Source organism: Embiotoca jacksoni, unplaced genomic scaffold (assembly GCF_022577435.1).
Source record: "Embiotoca jacksoni isolate LCO1_2020_lvr unplaced genomic scaffold, fEmbJac1.0.p SCAF_25, whole genome shotgun sequence".
NCBI lineage: Eukaryota > Metazoa > Chordata > Actinopteri > Embiotocidae > Embiotoca > Embiotoca jacksoni.
In genome coordinates this window covers 6,159,904-6,173,432 of record NW_027185376.1, presented here as the reverse complement: position 1 = coordinate 6,173,432, position 13,529 = coordinate 6,159,904, and the positions used below count along the sequence as shown (strand labels likewise).

The window sequence follows — 13,529 nt, the reverse complement described above, 5'->3', positions numbered from 1 at the left end:
TGCAAGTACTGAACTATTGTTATTCTGTTTTGACTCAAAAGACTTTAAAAACTGGAAATGCATCTACTAACGCAGCCATTTGATTCACTATTCATCATTTCCATTGTGCTATAACCGACGCATGAGCTGGTCTTTGATAATTTTGCTTGACTGGCCAGCTGTGTTGTTCCTCCCATTTTCATTACATTGCTTCCACCTACAATTCTCTCCTCCCACTCTCTCCCGAAGGCTTTCAATGATATTAGTCTCCTTCTGCCTTTGCCATGCAAAAAAAAAAAAAAACAATGTCTACACAGGGATCTCTGACTAACACTTCTTTATCCTTCATCTCCTCAGCTTCACTGCATATATTTTTTCTCGTCAGTCAGGGCTGGAGTTGAAATTAGGTCACTGTCTTGATCATTGTGGTGAAAATCTTTGACTTCGGTTAATATTGTTTGGTGAAAACAATATCATCTGTGGTGGTATGCTCCATGTCCTTTGATGTATATGCAGAGACCGAGTCTCTTGTCCAATCAGATAATACCAAGTTTGTCAAACTACAACAGAAATATAACTCTGTCCTTGAGTCGAGAAAGTGAAAGTTCTTAGAGATGCAGCTAAAAGAGAAGCAGACAAAACATAATAAAATCTAAAGCGCCCCTGATTTGCAAACAAACGATTCCTCAAGTTCTTTTGAGAGATTTACCATCATTGTGTTTTATCCTCTTGACTTTCCACGACTGCCGGATGCAGCTTTCAGGGAATAGTTTGTCTCTGTCTGAGCTACAAGAAGCCATTAAAGAATTCCCCACCGGAACAGTATCCGGCCCAGATGGGTTAGGACTACAGTACTACGGGCTTTCTGAGATTCCTTTGCACCTCTATTGCCAAGAATGATTCATAACACCTACATATATAATTCAATTTATTTTATTTTTTGTTGTTTTTTGTAAGTATAAATTGCACCACTGCAGATGAGGTCCCAGGTCAGTTCTGGTGCTGGCAAAATGGGGCCATCACAAGACTCCTGTTCCCATGACTGTAGGTGTCCTGCACATCACATCATCAAGTCGATGATCTCATGTTCACTATCTCTCACTTACAAACACATTATATTCATTATTGTTTACATAAAATGCCCCAGAAGACTTTGAATCGTCTACATTACATCTCTGTATCGCTGCTGCTTTGTAGAGTGGAATGTGCACGTTTCGGCTGCGTGAGCATTTGTCGATTTCCTCATATTTGACTGTCGCTCTACATTCAAGAAATCGATTTACTATGCAGCTACAAAACACTGCAGCTGTTAAAGAAGGAAAGCCAAATAACTAAAAAGCTCTTCCCACTGATCTACCAGGATATTAAAGTGTGTGCAAAACAATAACTTGATCCAGATGACTCATTTCTCCCCTCCATTCCAGAAGTCAGTGCCTTTGTTTGTCGTGTTTGCGGCAGCCTTGACGATTAATAACTTTCTGTGGGAGTTTCCTTGTGGGTGGTAATCGGCACCGGCAGATGAGCTAGCCATATGTTCTTTGATTATTGAAGGTGACGTGTGCGAACACTGTCAGCCGACTGCATTGTGTTATCTGAAGTAGACACGCAGGTCAAGGCTCACAACCAAAGCCCGACATATGCTAATGAACCCGTCTCATAAAATATGCATCAGGGCCCTCCCAGGACCAGAACAGTGGCAGAGGCGTGATTTTGCAGGAATTATGGGAACAGTCATTTTCCATTATGTCAATGCTAAATGAGGAGTGACCTACGGGAGAGGCATGTCTGACCCGTGTCAAGGCGGTTCCTGCCAATTTTGCACGGAGAACTTTGCAGATCAGTTCTGACTTTTAAGATATTGTGGTGACAGAGAGAATGAATGGATCCGGCTAGCGCGGTGTAACCTTGTTGAAGCAATCTTTCCCTGAAGCTGATGTTCCAAGTCTGTATAATTAATCAAAGACAATGAAGTCAATGAGGGCTCCAGTTATGAAATTAGAGGCACGCTGTCTTCCATTACTGTACAGCTTATAAGTGCATTAGGAGGGAGAGAGGAACAATAAACCAGGTGTGGAAACCATTAGCTCCCTTCTTCACTCCAACCGTTTGTGGTTCCCTTCTCTTGTTTTCAGCGCAATTAAGTGTCTTGTAACACGACCACGTTGTAAACGAGGTGCGAACAGCAACAGCGCAGTAGCCGTTTGCTCAATAATGAACGGCGGTCCTTCTCCTTCAATACGACGATCCCTTTAATTAAAGACGGTTTCATTGCTGTTACATTCAAGTTCATTTAAAGTTACATAACTCACCTGACATCAATACATTTAAGTGAATAACTTGCATATCTTGGTGTCAATCCAGACCAAACAGTTTCATTTGCCTCGAGGTTGAGCGAGATGTACTTCTATGCTTTCAATTTATAATCTAGTTTTTATGAATGCACTTATGCACACTACTGATATGACAACTTAATGAAGACCTGCTTTTCCTTTGGTTTATTCAGAAATGAAGGGTACATTCTCATGGACTGCACTACAAATGGCCTTCACTGCTGAAAAAAATATTTGAAAACTCGTCAAATACTCGTTTTTAAATAGTCTAAAATGTATTCAAAAAAATTCCTTTGATACGCAATTTTCCCGTGTCCTTTACATATTCAAACAAAATCCCACTCGGCGGTTTGACGTGACCATAACGTAGCACGTTCGGAGTTCATTTGTAGTTCTACCAAAGTACGTGAAGATAATACGTATTGGTAATATATAAACATGACATATGAAATTGTTTGTCTGCGAGGTGGATTACATCGTAGTTATCTATTGTATGAGGGAACACTTTAGTGAAGCGAGTGTCTGTCAAACGACAAGCTGAAGCAATGGGCTTAATCTCCTGTGGCCGCTGGTTGTCAAATTGTGCTCCTCAGCAGAAGGATGTCTGAGAGAAAGCAACGCATCTTAAAGAAATCACTGCGAGCGCGCTGCTTCAGACTGACACTTCCTACAGTACACATGTCATTTTGATATATGACCTGCCAATGCATCATGCTTTGGCTCCAGATGGTTACTTGCAACTTGATGGAACAAATGTACGTTATTGTCAACTTGATTTTTCAGAAAAAGGGGTTTCCGTCTCTATTTTCCAGCAGCTTTCTCAAAGGTTTGATCAGAAGTACTGACACGCGGCTTGTGAAGCAAATCATGAAGGTTAATCAGCGGCTTCTCATTAAAAGTACCATTAAATAATACATGACTTTCAACATCTACGGGCAATCATGGAGCGGCAGTAGCGGTGACAGGCCGGTGGCACAGTGTGCGGCGGCCTGTAATTGACAGCAGAAATAAAGTCAAAGTTTTCCCGACAGAGACGAGTGATTTAACTAATTACAGCATGCATCCATGTGAACTGTCTGATGTGGAGGTAATCTATCACCAAGGCAAAAAATTACAACACTTCACCATTTTTATGCTTGAGATTGAAAGAAGTGTCATCCATCACTGAGCAGTTAAAAGCTAAAGCAGGTGGGAAGTGAGGGGGAAAAGAATAGAGGCCACCAAGTCATTGGTATTTATGAATAGCGAGCTATTAACGCCTCATACTAACTGTAGGAGGATCGCAGGTGCTGTGAGGCAGAACTGGACTACCAGTAATAAGAATAATAAAAAAAAGGGTACAGAATAAAGCAGGATTAGCCGATGCAGTTATTAGGGAGTCAGCAAAAAGAAAACCTTTTTTTAACTGTGTGTTTTCTTTCCTTCAGGTGATGAGCTCCACAAATCTCTGAGTGGGATCCTGACAGACCCAGGAAATAACTGCTTTTGGGTTTGCCACAGCCAGCGCAGCCCTGCACCTCGCCCATCTCCCATAAAAAAAAAAAACACAAAAAAACACAAAAAAAACCCATCACGAATCGTTTCACTGTGGCTCAGTTCTCGTCACTGGACTTTAACTCGGGGAACCTGAACCTCACAGACCGCCAATGCTAACAAGGAACTGCCTGCTGCTGTTCCTGTGGATTCTTGTCAACGAGGGTTCAGCCTCTTCTTTACGTCCACCTTTACCGCCGCCGGGACGGAGCAGGACGAGGGGGGAGCACGCCAGGAGCTCGGTGGGCCCGATGAGGAATGGGGCAGCAGCTGGATTTCAGCGGGTCAAAAGGGGCTGGGTGTGGAACCAGTTCTTTGTACTGGAGGAGTACATGGGGTCAGACCCACAGTACGTGGGGAAGGTAAAAAGCCTTTTCTTTTTTTACAGTTATTTATGATGCGGCAGAAGTCATAAATCACATAGTAAGAAGCTGTGGAGAAATTGAATTGGTGGTAAATGGAGGGAGCGAAAGAACTTGAGGGAGATAAAATGGGAGAAAGGAAACAGAAAGGAGTGCTAATGTAAAGTAAGTTTCAAACTTCTTTGGTTTCAGTTGGGCAACATTTTAAAGTGAAACTGCAATAAATATATGAATTATTCATAAATATTTATAAACAATTTCAGAATTGTCTTGGTAAGTTTGTCTTTTTAAGCAGAGTAATCTAAAATAATAAATGTACAAACAATTAATTAATATATATATACACACACACACACACATATATATATATATATACATATATAAGGAGATCTATGATTCTGAAGGCAATTGCTGCCAGTTGCCTCTTTTCATTTCACCCCTGGAGCCTCACCACTTTAATCTAATAATGCTTGTGTTGTAAAACTGTCCCTGATACTCTTTGAAGATATAAACATTGCCAGGAGTGGAGGGGTGGAAAAAAACAAAAACAACAAAATCTATAAATGCAAATGGAGCTGTGCCACAACCTTTCTATGTTAGAGCAGCCGGACACACATGACGTCGAGGTGGCGCGAGAATCGATGGCGTGGTAGAAATAAATTTGAATCACAGTCCTTGTAAACCTGTCAGACCATCTTAGTTATGAGCCGGTGAAGATGCTGACAGCAATAAAAAGACAGCAGAGACCCGACTGCGTGAACTAAATCCAGACTGAAATATATACACATATTCCATCAGACTCACTTCCTTTTGTCCCCTCCCTCAGATCTCTGGCTCTCGCTCTTTTTAGTATAGGATTTTTTTTTTGTATTCACCGCTGTGGCTTAAGACATTCGTAAGCAAACTCTGTGGGGGTTTAAGGCTAAAGTTGTAATTTGGCACTCCTGGCTTACATAGGATAATAGTAAGACTGACTTATCTGCCCCAGTGCCACCGCAATCAGCCCTGACAAGTCGTGCTGTTTGTGGAAGTCTCTGAGGCTAAAGAAGGGGGAGGGAGGCGGCTGTCTGCTGCACTCCTAAGTCACTTAATCCCGGGCCGCTGCACTGCTTCAAAAATAATTGACTGATTCTTCAACATATGAAAAGCATTTGGAGATCCGGGAGATCTTTTTTTTTGTTGTTTTTTTTTTGCTTCTTAATGATTGTAGCTGTGACACGGCAAATGTTAAAAGAGTTAATACCATGGAGACGGAGAGGACGGGGCGCAGGTGACACAGGAGTTATCAAGTACAATCACAAAGGCCTTAAGGTCATAATTACGTCTTAATGTTGCATAAATGGACTGTAATGGACCGTGAGTCAACAATGACTGCTCGTTCTGTAATACACGTCTTATTGTGGTGCTGTATTTACTCCTGGAGCGCGCACACAATTTCAATTCCGTGACCTGCAGAGCTAAAGGGGCTAAAGGGACTCAAGAGTTGTTGTTTTTCTCCTCAGAGGCAGAAGTGCCCTTCTGGACCAATTGAAGAAGTAATTATCTGACAGCAGCCTCTAAATAGAGGCAACAGAAGCAGAATGAGGGGAAAAAAAGTTGAGGGCGACAGCTGTAGGGCTTTTTTTTTTTTTTTTTTTTTTTTTTTTTTTTTTAAAGCTGCATTCAAGTCACAAAGAAGGCAACACGGGAATCAGTTGTTCATCTAAATACACACTTGGAGCCCCCCCAAAAATACATGCATGTTTGAGTAAGAGACATGTGTATGTTACTTTTTAGGGTGATTTAGTAAAAAGCAGGGCTGTAATGTCCCATTATTATAATAGATTTTTGGTATTTTGCGTTTGAGATGGACAGGAAATGTGGTATGCACCTTCACCGCTCTGCCAACGGTCGCCCCCAGAAAACGCTTTTTTTGCATTTTTGAAATCCTCAAAATTTGCTGAAATACACTAAGAAAATGCAAAGTATGCATAATGCATGAATGCACCATGCATTTCTACCACTGCTAGCACGTAGCTAGTCTTCGTTTCTTTTTTTTTTTAGGTACTTTAGCATTCTTTAATAAGCAGCAGTGCAATTAAAATTAAAAGCACAAGAACCAGAATCAACACGGTGGCAGTAACTCAGGTGACTATATAAGGTGGAAACAAACAAATATATAGTTTTAGCTTCAAGGACTTTGTAGCTGCTGTTACGAGCGCTGGAGGAGGACGGGAGGACAACCGCTGATGATGGAGTACACAGTCAGTGCCGGTGTTACGGATCAACTAGTTTGCATATTGCCAAACAACGTTCACCTGAATGCACCAGTGGTTGTTTGTGGTGGAAGGCAGAGGTATTTGTGACCAGAAAGATAACATGTAGTTGTCCTTGTGAATGATTTACTGATATATTTATCTTTGTAACGTCAAAACATGCCGAGTCTTAGATTTCGCTAAGATTGTGGGACATTTACAAGATTCATCAACACAAACACAATTATCTGATGTTTCTTGTTACCAATCCATTTGACCACTAAACCCTTTGTAAATAACAAACTTTTAACATTTCAAATACATATTTTAGCACCAAATCCAACACCTCGTACGACAGTTTGGCATTTCTGTTTGAGGTGGTGGTCTTTTTTTGCGTAAATATAAAGCAGCACACTAAAAATAAAAGAAACAAAGCTTTTGGGGACTGACTTATGTGAAGAGATTAAGTATTTTTTTAAACTTTGGGTGATTAAATTATAGATTACCCACAACAAATATAAATCTTAGCTGCAGTTCTCTGGGCAGAGTGAGGCAGAGAGAGGCCATCTGCTCACAACCTGGTGCATGTCTAAGTTCATTTTTATTTTAAATTTGTATTACTATCTATACAAACATACATCTCAAAGTATAATCACAACTGCCTATTCTATGTGCACATCTGTAATCTTACGAAGCAGGTGAATACTATTCTTGTGCAGGAAACTGCAGGGAAGGAAATACAAAAAACAAAAATTGTGCATCTTCACATTCTGTCTGGTCTATTTTGGATTAATGAGTGCAAGCAAAGCAACATTTCTTTTCTTCTGCAACATGAGGAGAAATAAATGCCATGTCTGCATTTCCACTTGTTCCAGCGGTAGGACAACAAAATAAAACAAAGAGAACTCATTCATACTCTGGCTTTCATAGCATTTAAATGGATGCAAGCCAATCTGAGAGCACAAACCGTGAAAAACAACGATGAATATACTCAGATTAATCTTAATATTTATGTCAGAATAGATATACAGTATGTTGTTGCTGTAACAGCTTCATGGCCAGAAAAGTTGAGGCGGCGGACTCTAAACGTGACGTGAATGTTAGAAACGCTCCAGTCACAACTGGGAGCGACTGCTTACAATACTTTCATAATTATCCTCTTAACTCCCTGAGGTGCAAATAAGGTCATGACAAGTTTCAGCACAGTCTTTAGCACTACTACCAGTCCCTACCAGCTTTAATGGGGGAGCAAATGCTCAGGGCCAGTGCTCAAGGGCAAGTGAACTGCAGCTATTTAGAAAAGCGGTGATTTAATTTTTCACATGGAGTCACGATGTCCTGAGAGTCTTGAGGCCACCGTGTTCCCTCGGTGGAGGATGCGCAAATTTTGTGTCGAAATAGTTCAATGGGGTTTTTAATACCACATTTAACTTGAAAAAAGAAAAAGTGGTGATTCAAGGATATATATATATTTTTTAAAAAAGGTTTTAAAACATTAACTTTTCACGTTTATTGTGAAGCTGCTCTGCTGAGTGAAACGCAATGTGGTAAAACTCAAATGCTCCAATGCCAGAAACAATACGAATTGAAAAATAACAACAAATCATTATATTTTCATGACAGTTTATAAAAAATATGAACAAATATTCTGTCAATTAGTTCACTTTACAGGCATTTCTAGAGAGTTGCGCTGCTGTTAGTATTTGAACATCATTCATGTGTTCAATTTCCAGTGTTTGCATTCGCCTTCTGTTAAATGAACTTTCTTCCCAACATCTAGTTGTTTACTAATGATGATGTGCTCATTAGTGTTGCCCAACTATTTTGTGTTTACATTCTGTGAAATGTGAAATAAACACTGCAGCAAAGCTAAAAGTTCATACTAGAAGAACAGTTGCATGTAACAGTGGAAAGCTGACAAACTAATTGGACAATTACACCAAATGTTTGTGGCGTTTTCTGGGCAAAGCAGCTAGTTTTTCTACCAGCAGTGCATCTAGTTCGATTAACGTCAAAGTAACACGCGTTATCAGGTCAAACAACTCCACAGTTATTAACTTTCCAATCACGGGTAGATTTGCTAAGCCACTTGCATCAGCTACTGAGAGTTAACGGTTAGTTATAACAGTTAGTTATTTTAATTCTATGAAATTAAGGTTGTATTTCTGTAAGATTACCAATACATATTGCTATCAATAAGTTATACCATATCAACTCTAGTAAAATCCTAACAATGCCCATATGGTTTGATTTCATGTCAAAAAAGTGTTTCCAAATCTCCTGCTGACAACAACATCATTGCAGTTTAGCCAACAAAGCCCAGAGGGATTAAGAGGGTTAATGTAACGAGCCTGAGCACTCATAATTAGATAATACCGAGGCCTTTCCTGCACTGAGCAGTGATTATCTGCAAAACAAATCTGCCATTAAATGTGCAGCTGTATATCAAGCCGAGTTGCTTCCTCTCACTCTGAGATCACCGGCTATTTTCCGGGCAATCTTTTTTTTTTTTTTTTAACATGATAGCAGTCTTCATTTGAACATAATAGTCATATAATGCTGTTTGACCCATTTTCCTCAGAATTAAAATGAAATAACGTGGCAATTCCAAAATCCACTTAAAGGAAATGCACCTGTCATGTTGATGAATGATAAATATTATGATGCTCGCAACAAGTGGAGGTGTAATCGAAGACAGTACATCTCTCAGTTTGGTATAAACAACCTTGACCGTATCGTATGATACACATAAAAGCTTCAATTCATCACAAAAAAAAAAAAAAAAAAAAAAAAAAAAAGAGAAAAAGAACAGGTTTTGAGGATCAGATACAGAAATTGTAGATAGATTGCTAAAATATAACCAAGCTGTGATGGACTGCACAGAGCGTTTGAATGTCTACCCTTTCATTGATGAGGGACTGGAGCCACGTAAAGATAACTCCCTCTGTAGATTTCCATGAATCTAAAACACCACCTTAGCCCATCACAGATAGTCCGCTGTGTTACCTCCCACAGAAAGCAACACCAGACACAACCACGTTTTCTTTTTACACAAGTCATGGGAGCATGACAGCTAGGCAATTTGCGAGACTCTCTCAAAGGATACTAAACAAATTATACACTTGGCAAGAAAATCCAGATAGGGAATCAGTTCCATACAAAAAAAAAAAAACATCACCAACGCTCCAGCCATTGAGTTCAAAAAGCAAATATTATACCCATAACCACACATGCACTGAAGGTTGAAAAGAAGCCCAATCAATTTGGATAGTCACACTTAGGTCCTATAAAAAGGAAAGAAAAAAATGAAGTCTCCTAGTAGCTTTTATTGCAGAGAATGAGGAGGCCTGGCATGCTTCAATACCCTGTTTCTCACACTTGCAGACAAAAGGTCACTTATTTACATATAAGTCAATAAGCACCTTTTGATAGAAAGGGCAGCCCCGTTTCTCCTACAACTTGTTTATTCCTTCGCTTCCTGCCTGACAAGGAATGACCACCCTTCCTCTTTATTGATGGCTCTTCCTCACGGTCCCACCCCACACCTGGCTGAGATTTATTACTGATGTGGAGCCTGCAATTTAATCTTTCAATGAGGGCCTATAAGAAGGACATAAAACCCTTTTTCAACAAGACTTCCACACCTGGCACGACAAAGAGCCATCCCATCGGTTGGCCGTATGAAATTTACAGGCCATACTAGCGTGTTCCGCGCTGTTAAATGTGTATTAAATGCTCAGAAACTTTGTCGTAGAGCTAAAAACTTGGAAGGACCCCGTTATAAAAAGCAGCAAACCTGTTTACGTGCCATGATAATGAGAGCCACCGCTGTGAAATACTTCAGTGGGACTGAGTGCAAAGCAAGCCAGCAGCTAATTAACTTCAACTCGAGAGAGAGGAAAAAAAAAAAATCAAGCAAGTTGATTTCTTCTCACTGAGCTGTGCAGGTGTTTATTCAGAGACTTACATGAAGAGTTCAAGCAATGTGCCAAATGACAGTTTTGTTGATTTATCCATGACGGCCATAATCAACAATACGGCAATCACAGAGGAATATCACACACGTGTAAGAGCAATTAGGTCACCGTCTTACTGTCATACGATTACTATTGTGATTATTTACTAATAAGAATTAAACCCACAGGTGTGAAAGTTGGTTTGAATGCCGGTAAAGAAAAATGCAGTAAATGAGTGGATTTCCTAAAATGTGACTCCCATAAAATGCGAATACATCACTCTCTAAATTCATCTGGAAAGTTGTTGCCGTTGTAATTCACCGTCACATGCAAAGTAATTTGAAAGGATTGCTGCCTCTTGAAGATTATTCAAGAAGTATGTCGGTGAGTCAGCTGCTCGTTAGAACATATTAAGAAGACGAGAACATTTACAATTGTAATGTATGTTGATGATGAATGTTGGCAGGAAAATTCCGGAAAGAACAGCTGAAATAAAAGCTAATGATGCCATTCATCTGTCCTGCCAAAGCGATACATTTCATATATTTTGCCCCCATGGGTAATGGGACTTTTTCTCCTGAATTGCCTGGATCATATTTCCAAATGGTGTGCTAATGCCCCAATCGGTATCACTTACTTCCATGGTCAACGTTTTCCATTTGTGCGTTGACGTTGATGGGCAATACTGTTGTGATTCTGGGTAGAAAATTGCATTCTGTATGTTGTATCAATATCACTATATTGTTTAATCAAGTGTGATATGAGAAAAGGGAATCAAGCCTTAACCGGGGTCTCCGAGATCGATAAGAGTCGCGTACATGAATGTGATATGTCAAACATCAGTCGCGCTCGGTGCTATTTGCTATGCAAAATAGATAACCTCACGTGAAAGTACATATTTTGGGGGGAAGAATTGTTAATGTGTAATAACGTTGCTGCTTATTGCATCGTGTTGGTTGTTGAGCGAGGTAGAATTTATATCAAACTTCACATGTCCATAAACAGTGAAAGTAGCTGTTTGGGTTCTGATGAATACCTATTTCAACAGCGTCAGAGGTGAATGCAACTCATTGACTTTTATCTGTTGTCACACACCCGAGGCTACATCTGTCTGTCAACCCCCCCACCCCTCTCCCTCTCTTGCACACATACGTTTTCTGTGGTTGCATATCTAATCAGTATAGGCCTCCCTTTTTTTTCCTGTGCTCCATCCCTATTACCTGACTGAGGCATGACACAACCCAGATAGGAATCTCTGAGCTGTCAGCAGCAGAGAAATGGCTTCGCAAGCCAATATCGATCAGCTATAATAAGCTTGCAGCATTTTTGACGTCGTGTTTTTCTTTCCATCAGCTGCTTGCCAACTACCCTCAAAAAAACCATGCAACCACCAGTCGTGATGTGACACTGGCCCTGACAACACACACACGAGTTGAAGCCACCTACAACATGCCAACACGCTGCCAACTGTGTCATCACACTACCGAGCTGGTAGGACGGTGGTTGAAGAGTTACAGGAATGAACGGTGGCTTCAGAGCTCAAAAATGACTCGCAGCATAAAAATAAACTCAAGACGGGAGTAGGAATACGAAGCACTGATGGACACTGAATGATTTACACTCATTAGTGTGAATTCTGACGGGTGACATGTAGTACATGCCCACAATTAAATATGGATCCATCTCAACTTGTGTATAAAGCATAATAAATTTACAATATAAAAAATGTATGTATCGCGTACCATACCAATAATATTCTATTTCATAACCCACACAAACACGCGATAGCCTTTAAAAGACCAGAACGAGGATGTTTCCTAACTTTTATTTTCCAGATTTGTAAATGTTCTCGCCGGCGCGGGTATCGTCTGAGCGTTCGAGGAACAATGTGGGCTTCGCCATCAGCTCGAGAGTTGCGGCTCTGATATGCATTCCTGAGAGGAGCCACCACATAAACCCGGTTGGAGAAATCCAATTACAGCGTTTTCTACAGAGGTTGGTTACGTTCTCCTCTGAAATCACTTCAATTAATCAATATGCGTTCTTTACTGCTCGGCCGATGAGGGACCACGAGCGGCAGATCCTGGAAGTGAAAGGGGAACGCCGACCCTTTTCCCAGACTCAAGAACTCGCTCTAAAGAAGCAGAAGTATGTGACTATTCCACGGTCAGTAAGATCAGCTACCGCTTCCCCCTCTTTCTACCAGTAGATGAGCAGCTTTGGTCAATATAACTCCTTTACACAGCTGATTAATAGCAAGTTGAATAATGGACTTGCCGATGCTTTTGATGACACCGCTAATGATGCACTGACTTCCCATGTGCATCGTCTCAACTGCTTCAAACAGGGCAAGGTGGCCAAATGGTTACAGAGAACAGTGTGGACATTTTAGGTCACCGCTTTGAACCCTATATAAAATAATATAATAGCTTATGTGTCTCCATAATAGGCATGGTATCTGAGCAAAATGAGGTTAAGCAAGAATCTGAACCACCAAGAGCATGAACGTTAATGTGATTTTGTACGGGAACAGGAATCTTATTTCATCTCCACACACACAAACCGTTTCCTTTTATAGTTGCCACGTCAGATGATACGCTGGGCAGGAGCTTCTTACTAATTACGCTCATCAATGAGGCAAAACGGAGGGGAGGGATATTCTCGCCGTAACGCAGGTGCATGCCATCGAACTGTCACCACAAGATTTCATTCAGTCATCCCGCACGTGCTGATTTACTTAAGATTAGCCATCATTTGAATTCTGCACACAGTGACTGCTATGTGTTAAATATTTGAAAAAGTGTTATGAGAAAGGAGGGGATTTCTACTCTCTTCAGGAAAATAACGTATTTTCTCTTTAACGTATTGTTGGGATGGTGACGACTATTATTCTGCCGCTCGTCTATTGAACGCGGTGGGGTGGGGAGGGGTGGGTTTTTTTTTGTAGTTTAAACAAAGCCCGTGTCTGCCTCCATATTAATGAATCTTTTTATATAATTGATTACCATTGTTGGCCTAATGGAAATTTTAATTAATATCAGTCAACTTTCACTTATAATTAATGAGGCAACGTGGCCGTCGGTTTTATAGCTGCATTTTCTTTTCTTTTTCATCTCTAATTGTGCCATTCTGGAA

The 13,529-nt window shown here is 40.5% G+C and overlaps 1 protein-coding gene across 1 annotated transcript in view; it reads left to right on the top strand.

Annotated features, from left to right (window-relative positions):
• LOC138204226 (cadherin-12-like) overlaps nucleotides 1-13,529 on the top strand; it is an 87,437-nt gene that overhangs the window by 26,632 nt on the left and 47,276 nt on the right. Inside the window, exon 2 of the mRNA XM_069159344.1 lies at nucleotides 3,737-4,204. Coding sequence (XP_069015445.1) covers nucleotides 3,956-4,204 — 249 coding nt within the window. The 5' untranslated portion in view covers nucleotides 3,737-3,955. The remainder of the gene's footprint in view (nucleotides 1-3,736; nucleotides 4,205-13,529) is intronic.